Consider the following 13,646-nt stretch of genomic DNA (forward strand, 5'->3'; position numbering starts at 1 on the left):
CTCTGTTTCAGTACTTTCTGTATTGTAAAGTCAACATTAGTAGTATCATGCAGGCTGGTACATAATTTGTTTCCTGGCAGTTGCTTCATACCTGTCTTTCAATCCTGATGTAATAATTCATGTGCAATCATGGAAAATTGTTCCTCTGCATTTCTTTATGTGCCTATACCCCCCAGACAGCAGCCCCTGCCAGTCTTCAAAAGTTCTCCTGCACTGATCATTTTGATGGACCATCTTCCCACCAGGACACTGGATCTGAAGCTCTCCTAGAAGAGCCATAGAAGGGTCCTGGACAGGCTCCAGTCCCTTTTTAAGAGTCCTTAACTTGCATTCCACTCTGCCTGAGCTCCTCTGAGCTTGTGGAGTCAGGCCTTGGATGAGCTGATTTCATGGGAGTATTGGGGCAGGGTACTGTTTTGATTCCCCCTTCATTGCTCTGCCGTGCTCCTTTGTGGGTCTGCAGACAGCTTTGGCCACGTAACCTAAACCATCCTAACAACCTGGGATCAGTTTGAAGGCTTTGATTCTCCTCTGATCAGATCCACACTGACTTATTCAAAGGGGAATATGATGCATATGACATTTCCATTTTAGAGCAAATTCTGATTTATGCAAAACTCTACTTTTCACGGGCTCAATCACAGAAGCCCACGGCATCTCACTACCCTTGCAGGCTTTTCTTTGCTGTTGTTGTTGTTATTGTTGCAGATGAATGATCAGGGGAGTTTTAAGGTACCTTCTTGAATGGATCAATCTTAATGGAACTACCTAAACATGGAGTCGGTTATTTTACAGGACTAATATATGGAAGCCTTCTCCAGAGTTTTACTGAGATAAATGCAGATCACAGAAATAATTATTAAAACATACCTCTTCTTATTTGGCACTTGGGAGCACATGCTTTGAAGCTTTCATTCTTTGAAGCTGTTTCATTTAACAGGGAATGGATCTGCATGGGCAGATCAGTGCACTATGTAAAGGTCAGCTGGCACTGTCCTGTAGCTGTCACAGAAATGTCTCCAGCCTCCTTCTGCAAAGCTCCATATCCAGCTCTGGTCAGCGTGGGAAGACAGAAACCTTCAAAGAAACTGTGGTGTCTTGAACTACAAATACCATTAATCTGGAGATAATCAAATCCTTTAAGCTGTTTTTAATATGCTTTTAATCTTTGTAGGTTTTAAAGCTGCTTCTTAGAAATTATGAATCAAGTGATGCTTTCTTGTCAGTCTCTGGGTTCACTATTGATCAGGTTCAGAGGGTCTTGTACCACATGGGTGGGGCTAGGCACTTCTCCTCCCGTCTCTCAGCTTAGGTGTCATGGCAGATGGCTGTATCAAAGGCTCACATTATGATATCTTGATACTGCTTCTTTTTTTCTTCAAAAATTTAACTGCCCTCAAAATGTCTCCTCATGACTTATGTCTTCTAATTGTTTTTTCCTCCAGAAATACAGGGTTTGGCTTTTTTTTTTTTCCTAGTTCCTAAGGATAAAATATGCTTCCCAGGAATAATTGGCTTGATTGCCCTTTCTTGCCAAAATACACTGGAAATCCTCTGGAAGTTGCTCTGGAATATCTTTTTTCATTTTCATAACCCTACTCCAATGCTACACTATTGCATGAAATGACACCAATAATTTACAGGTCATTTTTCCTCTTTTTCCACCCTTAGGGATGTCTGTCCCAACAAATTCTTTTGCCAGCAAGTAAAAATACTAACTAAACACATTTTCTTATCTTCAGCCCATGACAATTTATTGCCAAGGGAAGATAGGGTAGAAAAGTTAGGTAAGCTGATTTTGTGTTTTGCTAGGGTGACTAATTTCACATCAAGAATCAGCAAAAGTGCTACTTCATAGGATGGCAATTTTTAGCTGATGTCAGTGAAATAAATGGTGCAGGTGGTACCAACTTTGTGCCCTTTGGCACTCGTCATTGATCAGACGGACCAGGCCATGTGATATCCACTGGTTTCAGATTATGCCTGTACATAGGTAGTTTTTCTATGCTGACAAGGCTTTACAGAAAGGAGGGGGGTGAAGGCAAAAGCAACAGATTGTGCATGGACTGGAAAAAGGAGACGTAAAAATGTAGGGCTAGATCATCCCATGAGCACTGCATTATGGCTCAGGAACCAGGGAGAGCCCTGGATCTCCCTTGAATCCCTCAGGGAGAGCAAATGGCAAAAGCATGCAGGTATGTAGTTGCTGGTCCCCTTCCTTCCAGTGCCCAACAGGCAGCAGTCAAGAGATGGAGATAAGAAAGGATGGCATGTAAATTCTTGGCATAAATTTTGGGGGAGAAGTATTTTCTCATTTTTTGTGACACATCCATTCTTTTTTCAGAGACTTAAATATTGAACCTGAGTCTAAAGCCAGTTCCTTTACTGGGGTCAGGGCAGTCAGCAGCTCATCATCTGAAGTGCATGATAAACACTACTCACTGTAGCTGAGGTTATATTGTCACCAACTCCCTAAGCACTGATCAGTTGTTAAACAATGATTGAGCTCATTAAAGAAATGTAGCAAGGAGTAATTTTTGTGTAACCACCAGAAAAACAGACCTCTGTAGTGCAGTCTGATGAGTGGCCCAAGAGTGCCTGTGCCCCTGTGCCCTCCTGGGCTCCAGCAGCAGGCAGCAGCCAGCCACACTCACAGGACTGTCCTCAGCTCAGGCTCTAGCGCACTGAACATCTTCTCTCCCCATCCCAACTCTTTATTTAACTTTGGTGAGAATGATGAGTGATATAATAAAGAAAGAAAAGAAAATCCCAGCAGCAAGTACTGGAAAGAGATGAACTGCCTTGAGGATTTTGATCATGACATTTAAATTCCAATCTGCAATTCATGTCTTTATATATTGTTCTATCCTGTTTATAAACTCTGTGTTGTAATCTGACTTTTTGGCATGACCTTTTTCCTAGAATGCAATTGCATATGTCTGCTAATCTTGTTAGTTTATATTCAACTTCAATTGATTTCAAAGGTTCATATTGTGTAAGGTATTTGACTGAAGCTGTATATATCTTCCCAGGTTCAGAAGAAGGTAAACTATTGTTCATAGACTCAAGGAATAAAAAAATCCAAAGTGAAAACCAAGCACCTATTAAAGAACAATCTGTGGGTTTCTCCTTCTACACAGCATTTCACACTTTGCCAGAGGCTTTGTGTGAGAGAGAAGAAGAATGGAGAAGTCCAGGAAAACATTTATTGGTTTGGTAGATAAGGCATTAGCAGCTGCCAACTCCATGCGTCCTGATGAACTGCTCTTTTCTTACAAGGGAATTCTCTATCCTGCCACTGTTTGCAGTCCTGAAGTGTTCAAAGCCTTGGAGTCCTTTGAAGCCAGAAGGGATGATGTAATTTTGGCAGGATACCCTAAATCCGGTGAATATATTTTAATTTTTTCCTAAACAAGTTCCTGTAATAGCAAGTAACAAGGTTGGTACTAAATATATGAAATATATATGATATGATACATAATATGATATTATGCTAAATAATTGCATTTAGAATGTTCGCCAAATTTTGTAAAACTGATTTCATTCTCAAAAAGTACCAGAAATGAATTATGCATATTTGATATGAGAAATTTTCCAGAAGTCTGTGAAAAACATTCCGATTTTCTTTTCTATAGCATCAAAGGTTTTTGTTATTTTTACTTTTCATAGTTATGAAGTTAAATGCAAAAATTGGAGAGAATCAAAATACAGTTTTTTACACCACAGGTATCTAGGTCTCCTGATATTACACGATCTACTTCCACATGTATGTTTGTAAAGTTAAGAGCTTTATGTTTTTACAATGGAGCCTTTGGTACCTTCAAATGGTGAAAATTTCTTAGATTATTTCCCATAGATGTCAAGAAATTGCTATCAAAAATATTTTTGCAGTCCTCGAAGTGATTGCACTGTTCTTTAATTATTGGGAAATCAAGAAGACATCTTTGCTAGGGGTGAAGTTTACCCGACATATTGGCTCCTTCTGCCTCAAAGCAGTGGGCCACATGAAAGCCAAAGGTTTGGATTAGATGTGCCTCATATACACCTCAATCTTGCTGTTTCTCTCTTCCAGCAATTGGCTCACACTGCTTTACAGCAGATAGTCACAGCTGACAGGATTGTGAAGTTGTTGCGTTTTCATTGTGTTTTCTTTTTGAAGAAATGTTATGCACTGGAATGCACTTGTTAAGATTGCAGTGAGAAAGATGTAGGCACCCAGTGTCCAGAAGTCAGAACATGGTAAATTAGATATGGGAGATCTATGCAGGCTCTTTGTAATCTTTTGAAGAAAAAGATAGCAAGTGTGTCTAGGAAATGTCACTTCAGAGAGGTTTTTCCAGTTGTGAAAGAAAATGAATGCACAATTTTCAGATCTAGTTCTGCACCTGTCTTGAAGTGCTGTAACCCATCTTTCTTCCAAAGATAATCCAGCACAGCAAAAAAAAATTAATTCATTAGGTTTTAAAGTATAGGGTCACCACCCCAATCGCTCTTATATGTGTCACAATAAAATTTATTATATGCAGGTTTTCCTAGTTGAATCTCAGTGGTTCTTCTCCCTGATTAGTCAGTTTACAGTGTACAAGTTACTTTATGGTGTACTGAACTGTTCAAGTTGGAGAAATATGTCCTTATGAGGAGCAAAGGTAGGATCCTGGGTGGTGCTTGACCAGACAGTCAGCTGTGATTGTATGACATGAAAGGAGACCCGGTAACCCACCTAGTATACTACCACCTCTTGACTTCTTTGGTAAATCTTTTTCGTTCCATCCTAAAAGTTTTACAAGCACTTCTGTACTTTTCTTCTTTCAGGCACTAACTGGCTAAGTCAAATCCTAACTGACCTGATAGCCATATCTCAAAAGAAAACACCAGGTAGTGAAAGCAGTGTGAATGCTGAAGAACAAGAAGAATTCCCCTATCTCGAAGTTGGAGATGCTGAGAAATATGAGGTGGGAACAGAATATGTATGGAAATGATCAACATTATGTGCTTCAAATACAGAATATATGAAATATGATCTATTCTATTGTTTGATAAGACCTTTACCACTCCTCTTTATGTGGCATCTGGTCTGGAGTAATCTCACCTGGACTGTCAAATACTGAACACATACAAATAAATAGACACTTCAGTGGGACTGAGAGGAGGACATAACCATGAGACATAAGAAGTTCAGAAATTCAACATAGCATCTTTTGTATTTAAGAAGAGCTTCATGAAGTGTCAAATCATGTCATATTAGCACTTGTCTCTTTTACTAGCTCTTCCTCCTCATCCCCTCCCTCAGTCCTTGAGATGCTTCAGCTTTCATAGATAGCTAATCTGTACTCCACCTCTAGATTTGATCCCTTGTCTACCAGAACTGAAGAGAATTATCACTGAAGAGAACTAGCAATGGATAGTCCTTTTTCCAATTGCTCATGGGCTTTTGAGGATTAGACCTACTCAGAGCAGCCCACTAATATCCCAGGACAACACTCACTAAAAACACCAAAAAAAACCACTTCAAGCAGCCAATAACTGTAGATAAATTCATCAAGGCCACATTTTAGCATAGGTTAATGAAAAGAATACTTGTACTAACTGAACTGTCCACTTTCCTCCTTCCAATTCCTCAAGCGAATGACCAAATTACCTTCTCCAAGATTTATGGTTACTCATCTCCGTCCTGAAAATCTTCCCGAATCTATCTTCCAAAACAATGCCAAGGTGGGTGCTTATTTTAATGTATTAAAGGAAACAATTCAACAGAATTTTTTTAAAGATCCAATGTAGTACTTTTCTGGCATTTTTCATAATCACTCTTTTTTACTTAAGCGTTAAGCCTGGCCATTTCTACATGTTTAAGGCTCTACTACATGTTTAAGAAGTGCCATTCACCTCACTTAACCACAGTTTGCCCTTATTGGCCCCTTTGTGACAGTCTCCACAAGAGAGTTGCAGGGCTTGAACAAATCCTCCAGAGGCAAAATGGATTTTGACGGGATTTCCTGTGGGAGGAATTTTATGGCATTGTTGCAAGTGAGGGCTTCAATGTGTCAAATTTCCATGAGAATTTATATTTTGTGAATTTTCCCTGCTACTTAAAAGATGACCTATGCCTGTATTGATCAAAACATATTTAAAACAAATTATTGATCAAAAAAAATTTAAATTTAAAACAAATTTAATTACTGCATCTCCAGATCTGGGAATGAAATTGCTACTTCTGCAAGGAGCACACAATTTATTAGAAATCCCCAACTGCAGTTACAAAGTAGATTATTGTTATTTCTTTTTTTATGCTGTAGTCTGCTATGTCTTTCCCTATAAATAGTAATACAGTTTTTCTCTAGATATTGTTACTGATTCGTAATCCAAAAGATGTTGCTACATCTTTCTACCACTTTTGCAATGGCCTGCCTACTCTTCCCTCCTATGAGACCTGGGATGATTTCTTCGCAGATTTCATGACAAAGAAAAGTACAGTATATTTTTCTTTCTATGTCAATTGTCCAATGATTTGTCTTTGTCTAAAAACCTTTGTTCTTTGGTAAATCATCTTCTCCAGGAATTTTTCGTTTACAGTACAAACCAGAGATTAAAGACTGAGAGTTAGACTTCTTAACTGAAGTTTTCCATGCTTGTCTTACTGCTTGAGGATAAATATTTGTCAAAACTGCACTTCCACAGGCTTTTTAAATTTGTACAAACTGGTATTTTTCCTGGAAGAGGCAGTTCTTCCTTATCTCTATCTTGGGTCCCCTTTTCCCCCTGCTCTCCTATGTCCATCATGTTCTGTCCATGGAACTATAGAATCACTTCCAAGCCAAATTGGATGAAAGGAATTATTTGGACTAAGCGTAGTGCATTAAAAAGGAGACTAATTCTAATGCATTAAAAAAACTAATAGCACTAGTTTAAAGCTATGACTTTTGGGTAGTACATGGGCAGCAGAAAGGGGGTTTCAACAAGGTTTCAGACTGGATTAAGGGAGTCTTGCAAGATGGTCGGCAAGATGATAGTTTTTTTGGTGCACTCAAAACTGTCTTGAAATGCTAACGAATTTTATTTATCTGACTTACAAATGGTATCATATGCTTGATCCTCAAGCAAAACTGATAATTCCCACAGAAGGGTGTGAACTTTGTCAAAAACCTGATTAATAAAGCCCTTGGCTGACACAACTTAATGAGCAAAATTTGCATAATCTTAATTTATGCTTCATCTTTGGATTCTTTTGCTTTATTTAGTGGCCTGGGGATGCTATTTTGAATACCTTTCTGAATGGAACAAACACGCTGACAAAGAAAATATTATGACAATAACTTATGAAGAGGTAAAAGAGGTAAGGTTATCAATACTTAAAAATACTTTATATTTGAAGGGACATTTTTTTCCTGAACTAATATACCCTTATATGTATGCAGGGTATCCAAGGTGTGTGAGACAGATTCTTGTTTTAAGAATCTGTTTTAAGGGAAGAAGTGGTGAAATTCAAACTTAAAAGCCCTCTTAAAATTTTGCTTGTCAAAATGATTCTTGTTTTTTATTTATCTGTAAGACTGGATATGGCACTAAATACCATGGTTTAGTTGAGGTGTTAGAGCATGGGTTGGACTCGATGATCTCTAAGGTGTCTTCAAACCCAGTCATTCTGTGAATTCTGTAATATAAGCCCAAGTAATTTTAAACCAAAATCAAGAGTAATCCATCTTTGAGAAGGAGCTCTTGTGTTTTCAGCAGTGTATATTTTACATAACTATATATATTATATACATATATAATATTTTGTAATCTACAGGAATGCACCTCATGTCTCCTCCAAAATAATTTAGGAGAAGAGAAACACTATGACGCACCCTAGTCCTGGTGCACTCTGTGAACACCCTCTGTATGCAGCCAGCAGAATATATAGGGAAGCGTAAAAACCTTGGAAATCAGAGTCATTTGTTTGAAAGTCATGCCATATGTTACATTCCTCTTTCCAGAATCGTGCCCAGGGTGTGAAAAACATAGCTATGTTCCTTGGAATTCCTTTGACTGAGGAACAGCTCCAGCTGGTGGTAGAGAGGAGCAGCTTCCAGTCTATGAAGAAAAACTCAGACAAGACCCATGGGTCACTTGGCAATATTCTCTTTCGCAAAGGTAGGAAGCTCCAAGGGGCTGAGAGGTAGAAATGTCCCACTCTCAAGGACTTGGGCCATGCTTTGGTTCTTTTTCCTGCACTCACATTAGAATTGTCAGTTAGTGTCAAGCAGGTTATCACTGCTTTGCTTGAGAAGACTATTCAAGGACAACTGGTGAGGAAGATACCCAGCAAGGCTCTGACAGCAGAGCCAGTCTTAGAGACTCCCAGATGGCCGGCAGGAAGGAGGAACTGTCATGTGTCTGAATTCCTCTCCACCTCTGTGCCTGGATCACCAATTGCCCAGCCTTTGGAGCAGGCAGCACTGGGCCAAACTCAGCCTGAGTGGTGAGACCACACTTTGTAGGAGAGTATGGGAATCTTCTGAGATGGCCACTGCAGATGCCTGTTCACTCTTACACATTAGAACTAAGCCAAGCAAGCAAGAATCCAGGTGGACACAAGAGAGGGAAGAGAAGGGAACTACTTTTGCAGTGTAATATGGGGGACATGGACATGAGAAAGGCAACCTGGTTGTCAGAATCTATTTCTGCATTTTACATTGAAGAAATAACTGGATAAAAACTGAAGCTGCTAAAGGAGCAGAAAGTCAGCTCTTTCTCCTGGCAGATGATTCTTAATTAATTCTTCATGAGCTTCCACTTGGCCAGACATAACAGACTAGAGGAGAGAGATGGAGGGAAACAGAATGCTAGGCTGCCTTTTTGAACACAGTCACCTAAAGAGGAGTATGTACTTTGGCATTATAGCAAAAGATTTTTCACATATATCTGTAAGTCCACTGATTTCACAAAATTATATTGATGTAGGAAAATGTTTCATCTGGAAAATGGATCAAAACGATTTAGTGCACAATGCAATAAAAATGACAGCCTATAGAATAAAAAATGAAATGTCTTGGTTTTCAAGAGTTTGTTCCTGCTTCTTTGAAGGTGGTGTAAGTGACTGGAAGAATCATTTCACTGAAGATCAGAATGAGAAAATGGACAAAGTATTTGAGGAACATATAGCAGGAACTAAACTCGGGAAAAAGTTGAAGTATGACTTGTACTGCAAAGCCTGAAGAGAAATGAAATGTGGTTAGAACAAGAACTCTGCAAGGCAGACTCAAATCATCTGCATGCTATAGACTGGAAACCTAGATCAAAGGATGTAAGCACCTTGGAATTGCTGTAAGAGTCATTGCAGCAGCCTTTACAGTGATACTGATGAGTGATGAGCATTTTGTTTTATGGTGAAATCGTTGGCTACACCCATTTGCAGAAGATGATGTCAACTAATGATATTTACAAATACTCAAAATCACTGTTCCATCTGTCACCTGGAAGGAAATTCTTCTTTTCTTTCTAGACAAATTCTATCTCTGTAGCTGATTTCTAATTATTTAGTATGAAGATTATTTTTTCCTTCAAAAATATTTCAAATCAGTCAACATCTTCACAGAAAATATCACTAGCAAAAACAGGGATATGATAGAAGTCTAACAAATGAGATCATCCATGAATTCGTCACAAATTGAATCAAAGCTAGAGAAAGGAGAAAGAAGGGGAATATGGATCAGTGTTTGTAGGGCTCTTCATCTCTCTGAATGCAAAATACCAAGATGGATTTCAGATATGGTCAGAAATTAAGAGGCAAGATTCAGTCAGAGGCACTGCTTTTTATAGGAACACAGAGCAGCCCAGTTTGGAAGAGACCTTGAAAAATCATCTGGTACAACCTTTCATGGGAAAGGGAGCCTGGATGAGGCTAAATATCTAAATATCATATCTTGAAACCTCCAGTGATGAGGATTCTACCTTATTTCTGTAGGCATTGTTCCAGCAAATGGTTGTTCTTGCTGTAAAGAACTTAATGTATCAAGATTAAACCTCCCCTGTTGCAACTTGACCTCACTGCCTCCTTTCTTCTCCATGTGGTGTCTGGTGAATAGGGAGCCTTTATCCTCTTTGTAGCTTCCCTTTAAGCACTGAAAACTGTGATGAGGTTGTCCCTGAGACTTTTCAACTTTGTGGTCTTCTTAGGAAGCCCTCTGCTTTCTTTGTGTCTTTCTTGAAAATACCTCCATTGAGATAGTGGGGTAGTCACGAGTGATGGTGTGAGACATTGCTCTACCCAGCTCTCTTGTACTGCCATTGGCATTTGCCTCTCTAGACACAGTATTTCAGATTTTTCCAGGGACCTGTTCTGGAAAGATAAGGCAAAATGAGGTTCTGTAAATATAGTTGAATTAAAACCAGGAAAAGCCCCAGCCAAATTATAGATCCATCACTGTGTAGATAAGGTGTAAAAATAAAATATAGAGTTGGAAGGAATGAAATATTCAAAGTTTTTTTTCATTCTTCTAAAGCTGGTTGATTCTGCGTGGACATAAGTGGACATGCAGAGTTTCATAAAGAAATTGGAATGCTAGAAGTAATACTTAGAATATTTAGAAAATAAATGAATGGATTCAAAAGCAGAGCAGCAGAAAGTCCTGTGGCAAAGCATCTTTGAACAACTGCAAGTTATCTGTAAGCAACCAGAAAGGTACCAGATTCCTGGATGAGAACATACATAACAGCAGTGTTTAAAAACTTGTGAATGAAGAATCAGAATAGAACAGTCTCCTTAACTTGATACTTAGGAATGTAGTAGCAAAAATGACAAAGCAACTGACCATGGAACATTTTGAAGAAAATGAAATAGTAAATAAAAATTATGTGAAACAAGATGTGATCATCCTTAAGATACCTCACCTCTTGAATAAGCCACCGACAGAAAATGCAAGAGATGACAGCATCAGGGAGGGCCTGAAATTATGTGACTAAAGGGAGACAAATTTATGTGGAGGTGGCAATGTACAAACCTTGCTTATGGAAATGAAAGTACTGGAAGGAGACTTACATTCTTAGAAATTCATACAACAGCAATAAAAGACATTCAGAAACACTGTCAACATCAGCAATACTTTCAGGAATATCCACTTGTTCCCATGGATATGATGAACTTGGTTGCAATAGTTTGCTTATGGTCACACTGCATATACCGGTTGACAGCAAAATTGGGAGGGCAATTAAAGCAATCTCCTTTAGTGCTGAATCCTGATCCCATTCAATCTTGTTTTTAACACTGGTGGGCAGACTAATATCACACACTGTATCAAAAATGACTGACTTGTAAGTCTGGGGATCAGAAGAGAGGGCTGAAAGTACCAGGAGAAATGGCAAAACAATTTGAAACATAACACATTAAGAAGATGAGGGAACCCAGAATTTAGTAATGGTAAGTTTAAAACTCTATGTTTAGAAAAGGGAAGCCAAAGGTGCAGGTACTTGATGGGGGTAAATCAGTCAGGCAGCAACACCTGTCCTAAAAACACCTGATGAATCACTTAGCAAGGACTAACATGATGACAGTGCCAGACGAAAATGGCTCAGATCTTACTCTGGTCTTGCTGATCTGGTTGAAAAGCAGACCATGACCTGTTTCTGCAGTTTTAGCCTCTCCTGAGTCATCCCAAGGCTTGAATTCATTCCCCTTTGTGCCCTTAACAATCTCACTCTGAAGGACAGAGCTATTCAGAGCAGTAACACCTCATGTGCTTTTGCTCCATTTGAGATACTCAGTGGGCCCTTGCATTCAGTGGGGTAAGGAGGTTGAAGAAGGAAAGGATGGACAAGGCAAGCGGCCATGTCAAAAAATGAATGTAGGCAAGGAAACTTGATGGATGAGTGACATTTTGAGAGAGTGAAAAGTAAGCAGAGATGAGGCCAGTGAGTGTGAGAATCAATTCAGAAAAACTTGGGAATCTGTTTTGAAGGTAAGACATAATTGACTGACAATAGACATGGCTCACAAAATGTATTACTTCTAGATTCTTACCAATTGTCAAAAAAAGAAAAAAAAGAAAAAGTAAACTATCATTCTTTTTGGTCTAGTCTATTTTGTTGCCTATGATGCCTAAAAAGAGAAATTTCCACTGAAAATTATGTTTATATTGTATTTTTATCTGTTTCCTTTAAAGATAGTGAACAAACTGGAAAAATGATATTAACCTATCTTCCACCTCATGTCCTTTTCCCAGTCCATTTCCCAAGCAAAGTTAGGCTGAGTCTTCCATTCAGGTGCATCTTCTCTTTATGGTGTACTGCAAATGCTCCTGATAACAGCTTTTGCGTCCAAGGTAGATCTTCTTGTGGCTAACTGAGCAACTCAGAGTTGTCCCTGAGGAGCACAGGGGCTGTTCCACATTCATTGAGCTGCACAGCCCAAGACACTTTGGCTGCTGGACAGACAGTGCTGGGACTGGGACTTGGATTGCTGGCATACTCAGGATCCTTGGTTGCCCTGAGCCTCTCTAGAGAGACAGAGCTGCTCTAGCCTGCCTTGTGTGCAGCTCCTGAGCAGACAGACATATGGCTGCACTGGACACCCTGCTCATGAGCAGAGAGCAGAGTCTGAGGGTTGAAGGAGCTGGAGGCACCTGTGTCCCCAGTGGCCCAGGGGACAGGTTGGTACATTTCATGCTGAGGTATTACAGTGATCTGGCTCCCTCAGGATTCAGGCAGCTGGCTCCAAAGAAAATTTCTTAGGCAGCTGGCCTGAGGAAAAAAAAAAAAAGATAATTTTTTAATGCCCTTACTGTTTAGAACTGGAAAATAGGTGGAAATTTTCCTCTGCAATTCTGAGTTAGCTCATGAACAAGGAGCTGAAAAGAGTAACTAAAACAAAGCTTACCGAAAGCATAATATATGAACAGTGTCTTCAACTTTTAAGAGTAAAATAGTACTGATAGAGAAAGTATTTCCAATAAAATGGTCTATTTTGATGGTTCTGCATTTTGGGAGACCAGACAAATAATTTTAAATTATTCTTTGTAGGTAATTTTAAGCAATCTTCCAAGTCTTGCAGGTACAATTTTCATTTGATACTGTCTTACTGTTTAACTAATCTTGTGTCTAACATCCATTTATGAAGAAAGAGACAAGGATGTGATAAAATGGTTTGATATATGGGTAGGGACTACATGCCCTGTATTCAAGGGCATGAAGGAGAGTGAAAGGCCCCTTCACAGGATAAATCACGTTCCTCTATTGCCTGTTCTCTGTTGGGATGACCAGTGGAAATATCCATTTCACCATCTCAGCACTCCTTACCTTCTAAAGAGGTGTCACCCAGAATACAAATAACTGACTTAGAAGGAACAATTTCACCAAAGATAAATTATGAACATGAGGAGAGGCAAATGAAAATGAAGTAGTACAAGTAGAATTTGATTCACACGCATGTAGAAACTAAGTATTAAGACATCACATGCAAGTGACCCTCCTGTCAGATTTAATGACACAAAATTCTCAGATGTGAGTATTTCATCCTGAGAAATCTGGTTTGGGTGATACCTCTCCTCAGTTCTGGATATTGCCTTACAGTGCCTGGATGCAGTACAGAGCCATTGCCTGTAAGGAACCTTTATCCTGGGATGTGTATCCATTAGTGGAGTCAATGGCAAGACAGGTTGAGATCCACTGTCCAG

General features: G+C 39.2%; 1 protein-coding gene across 1 annotated transcript; it reads left to right on the plus strand.

Moving 5' to 3' along the window:
- Window positions 1–3,183: 3,183 nt before the first annotated feature.
- LOC136553881 (sulfotransferase 6B1-like) lies at window positions 3,184–9,194 on the plus strand. Its single transcript, XM_066545638.1, has 7 exons — window positions 3,184–3,385; window positions 4,813–4,952; window positions 5,623–5,712; window positions 6,339–6,465; window positions 7,236–7,330; window positions 7,974–8,130; window positions 9,064–9,194. Exons 1-7 carry the CDS (start codon window positions 3,184–3,186, stop codon window positions 9,192–9,194), a joined length of 942 nt encoding a protein of 313 aa, XP_066401735.1.
- Window positions 9,195–13,646: the final 4,452 nt, after the last annotated feature.

This window comes from Molothrus aeneus, chromosome 3 (genome assembly GCF_037042795.1).
Source record: "Molothrus aeneus isolate 106 chromosome 3, BPBGC_Maene_1.0, whole genome shotgun sequence".
NCBI lineage: Eukaryota > Metazoa > Chordata > Aves > Passeriformes > Icteridae > Molothrus > Molothrus aeneus.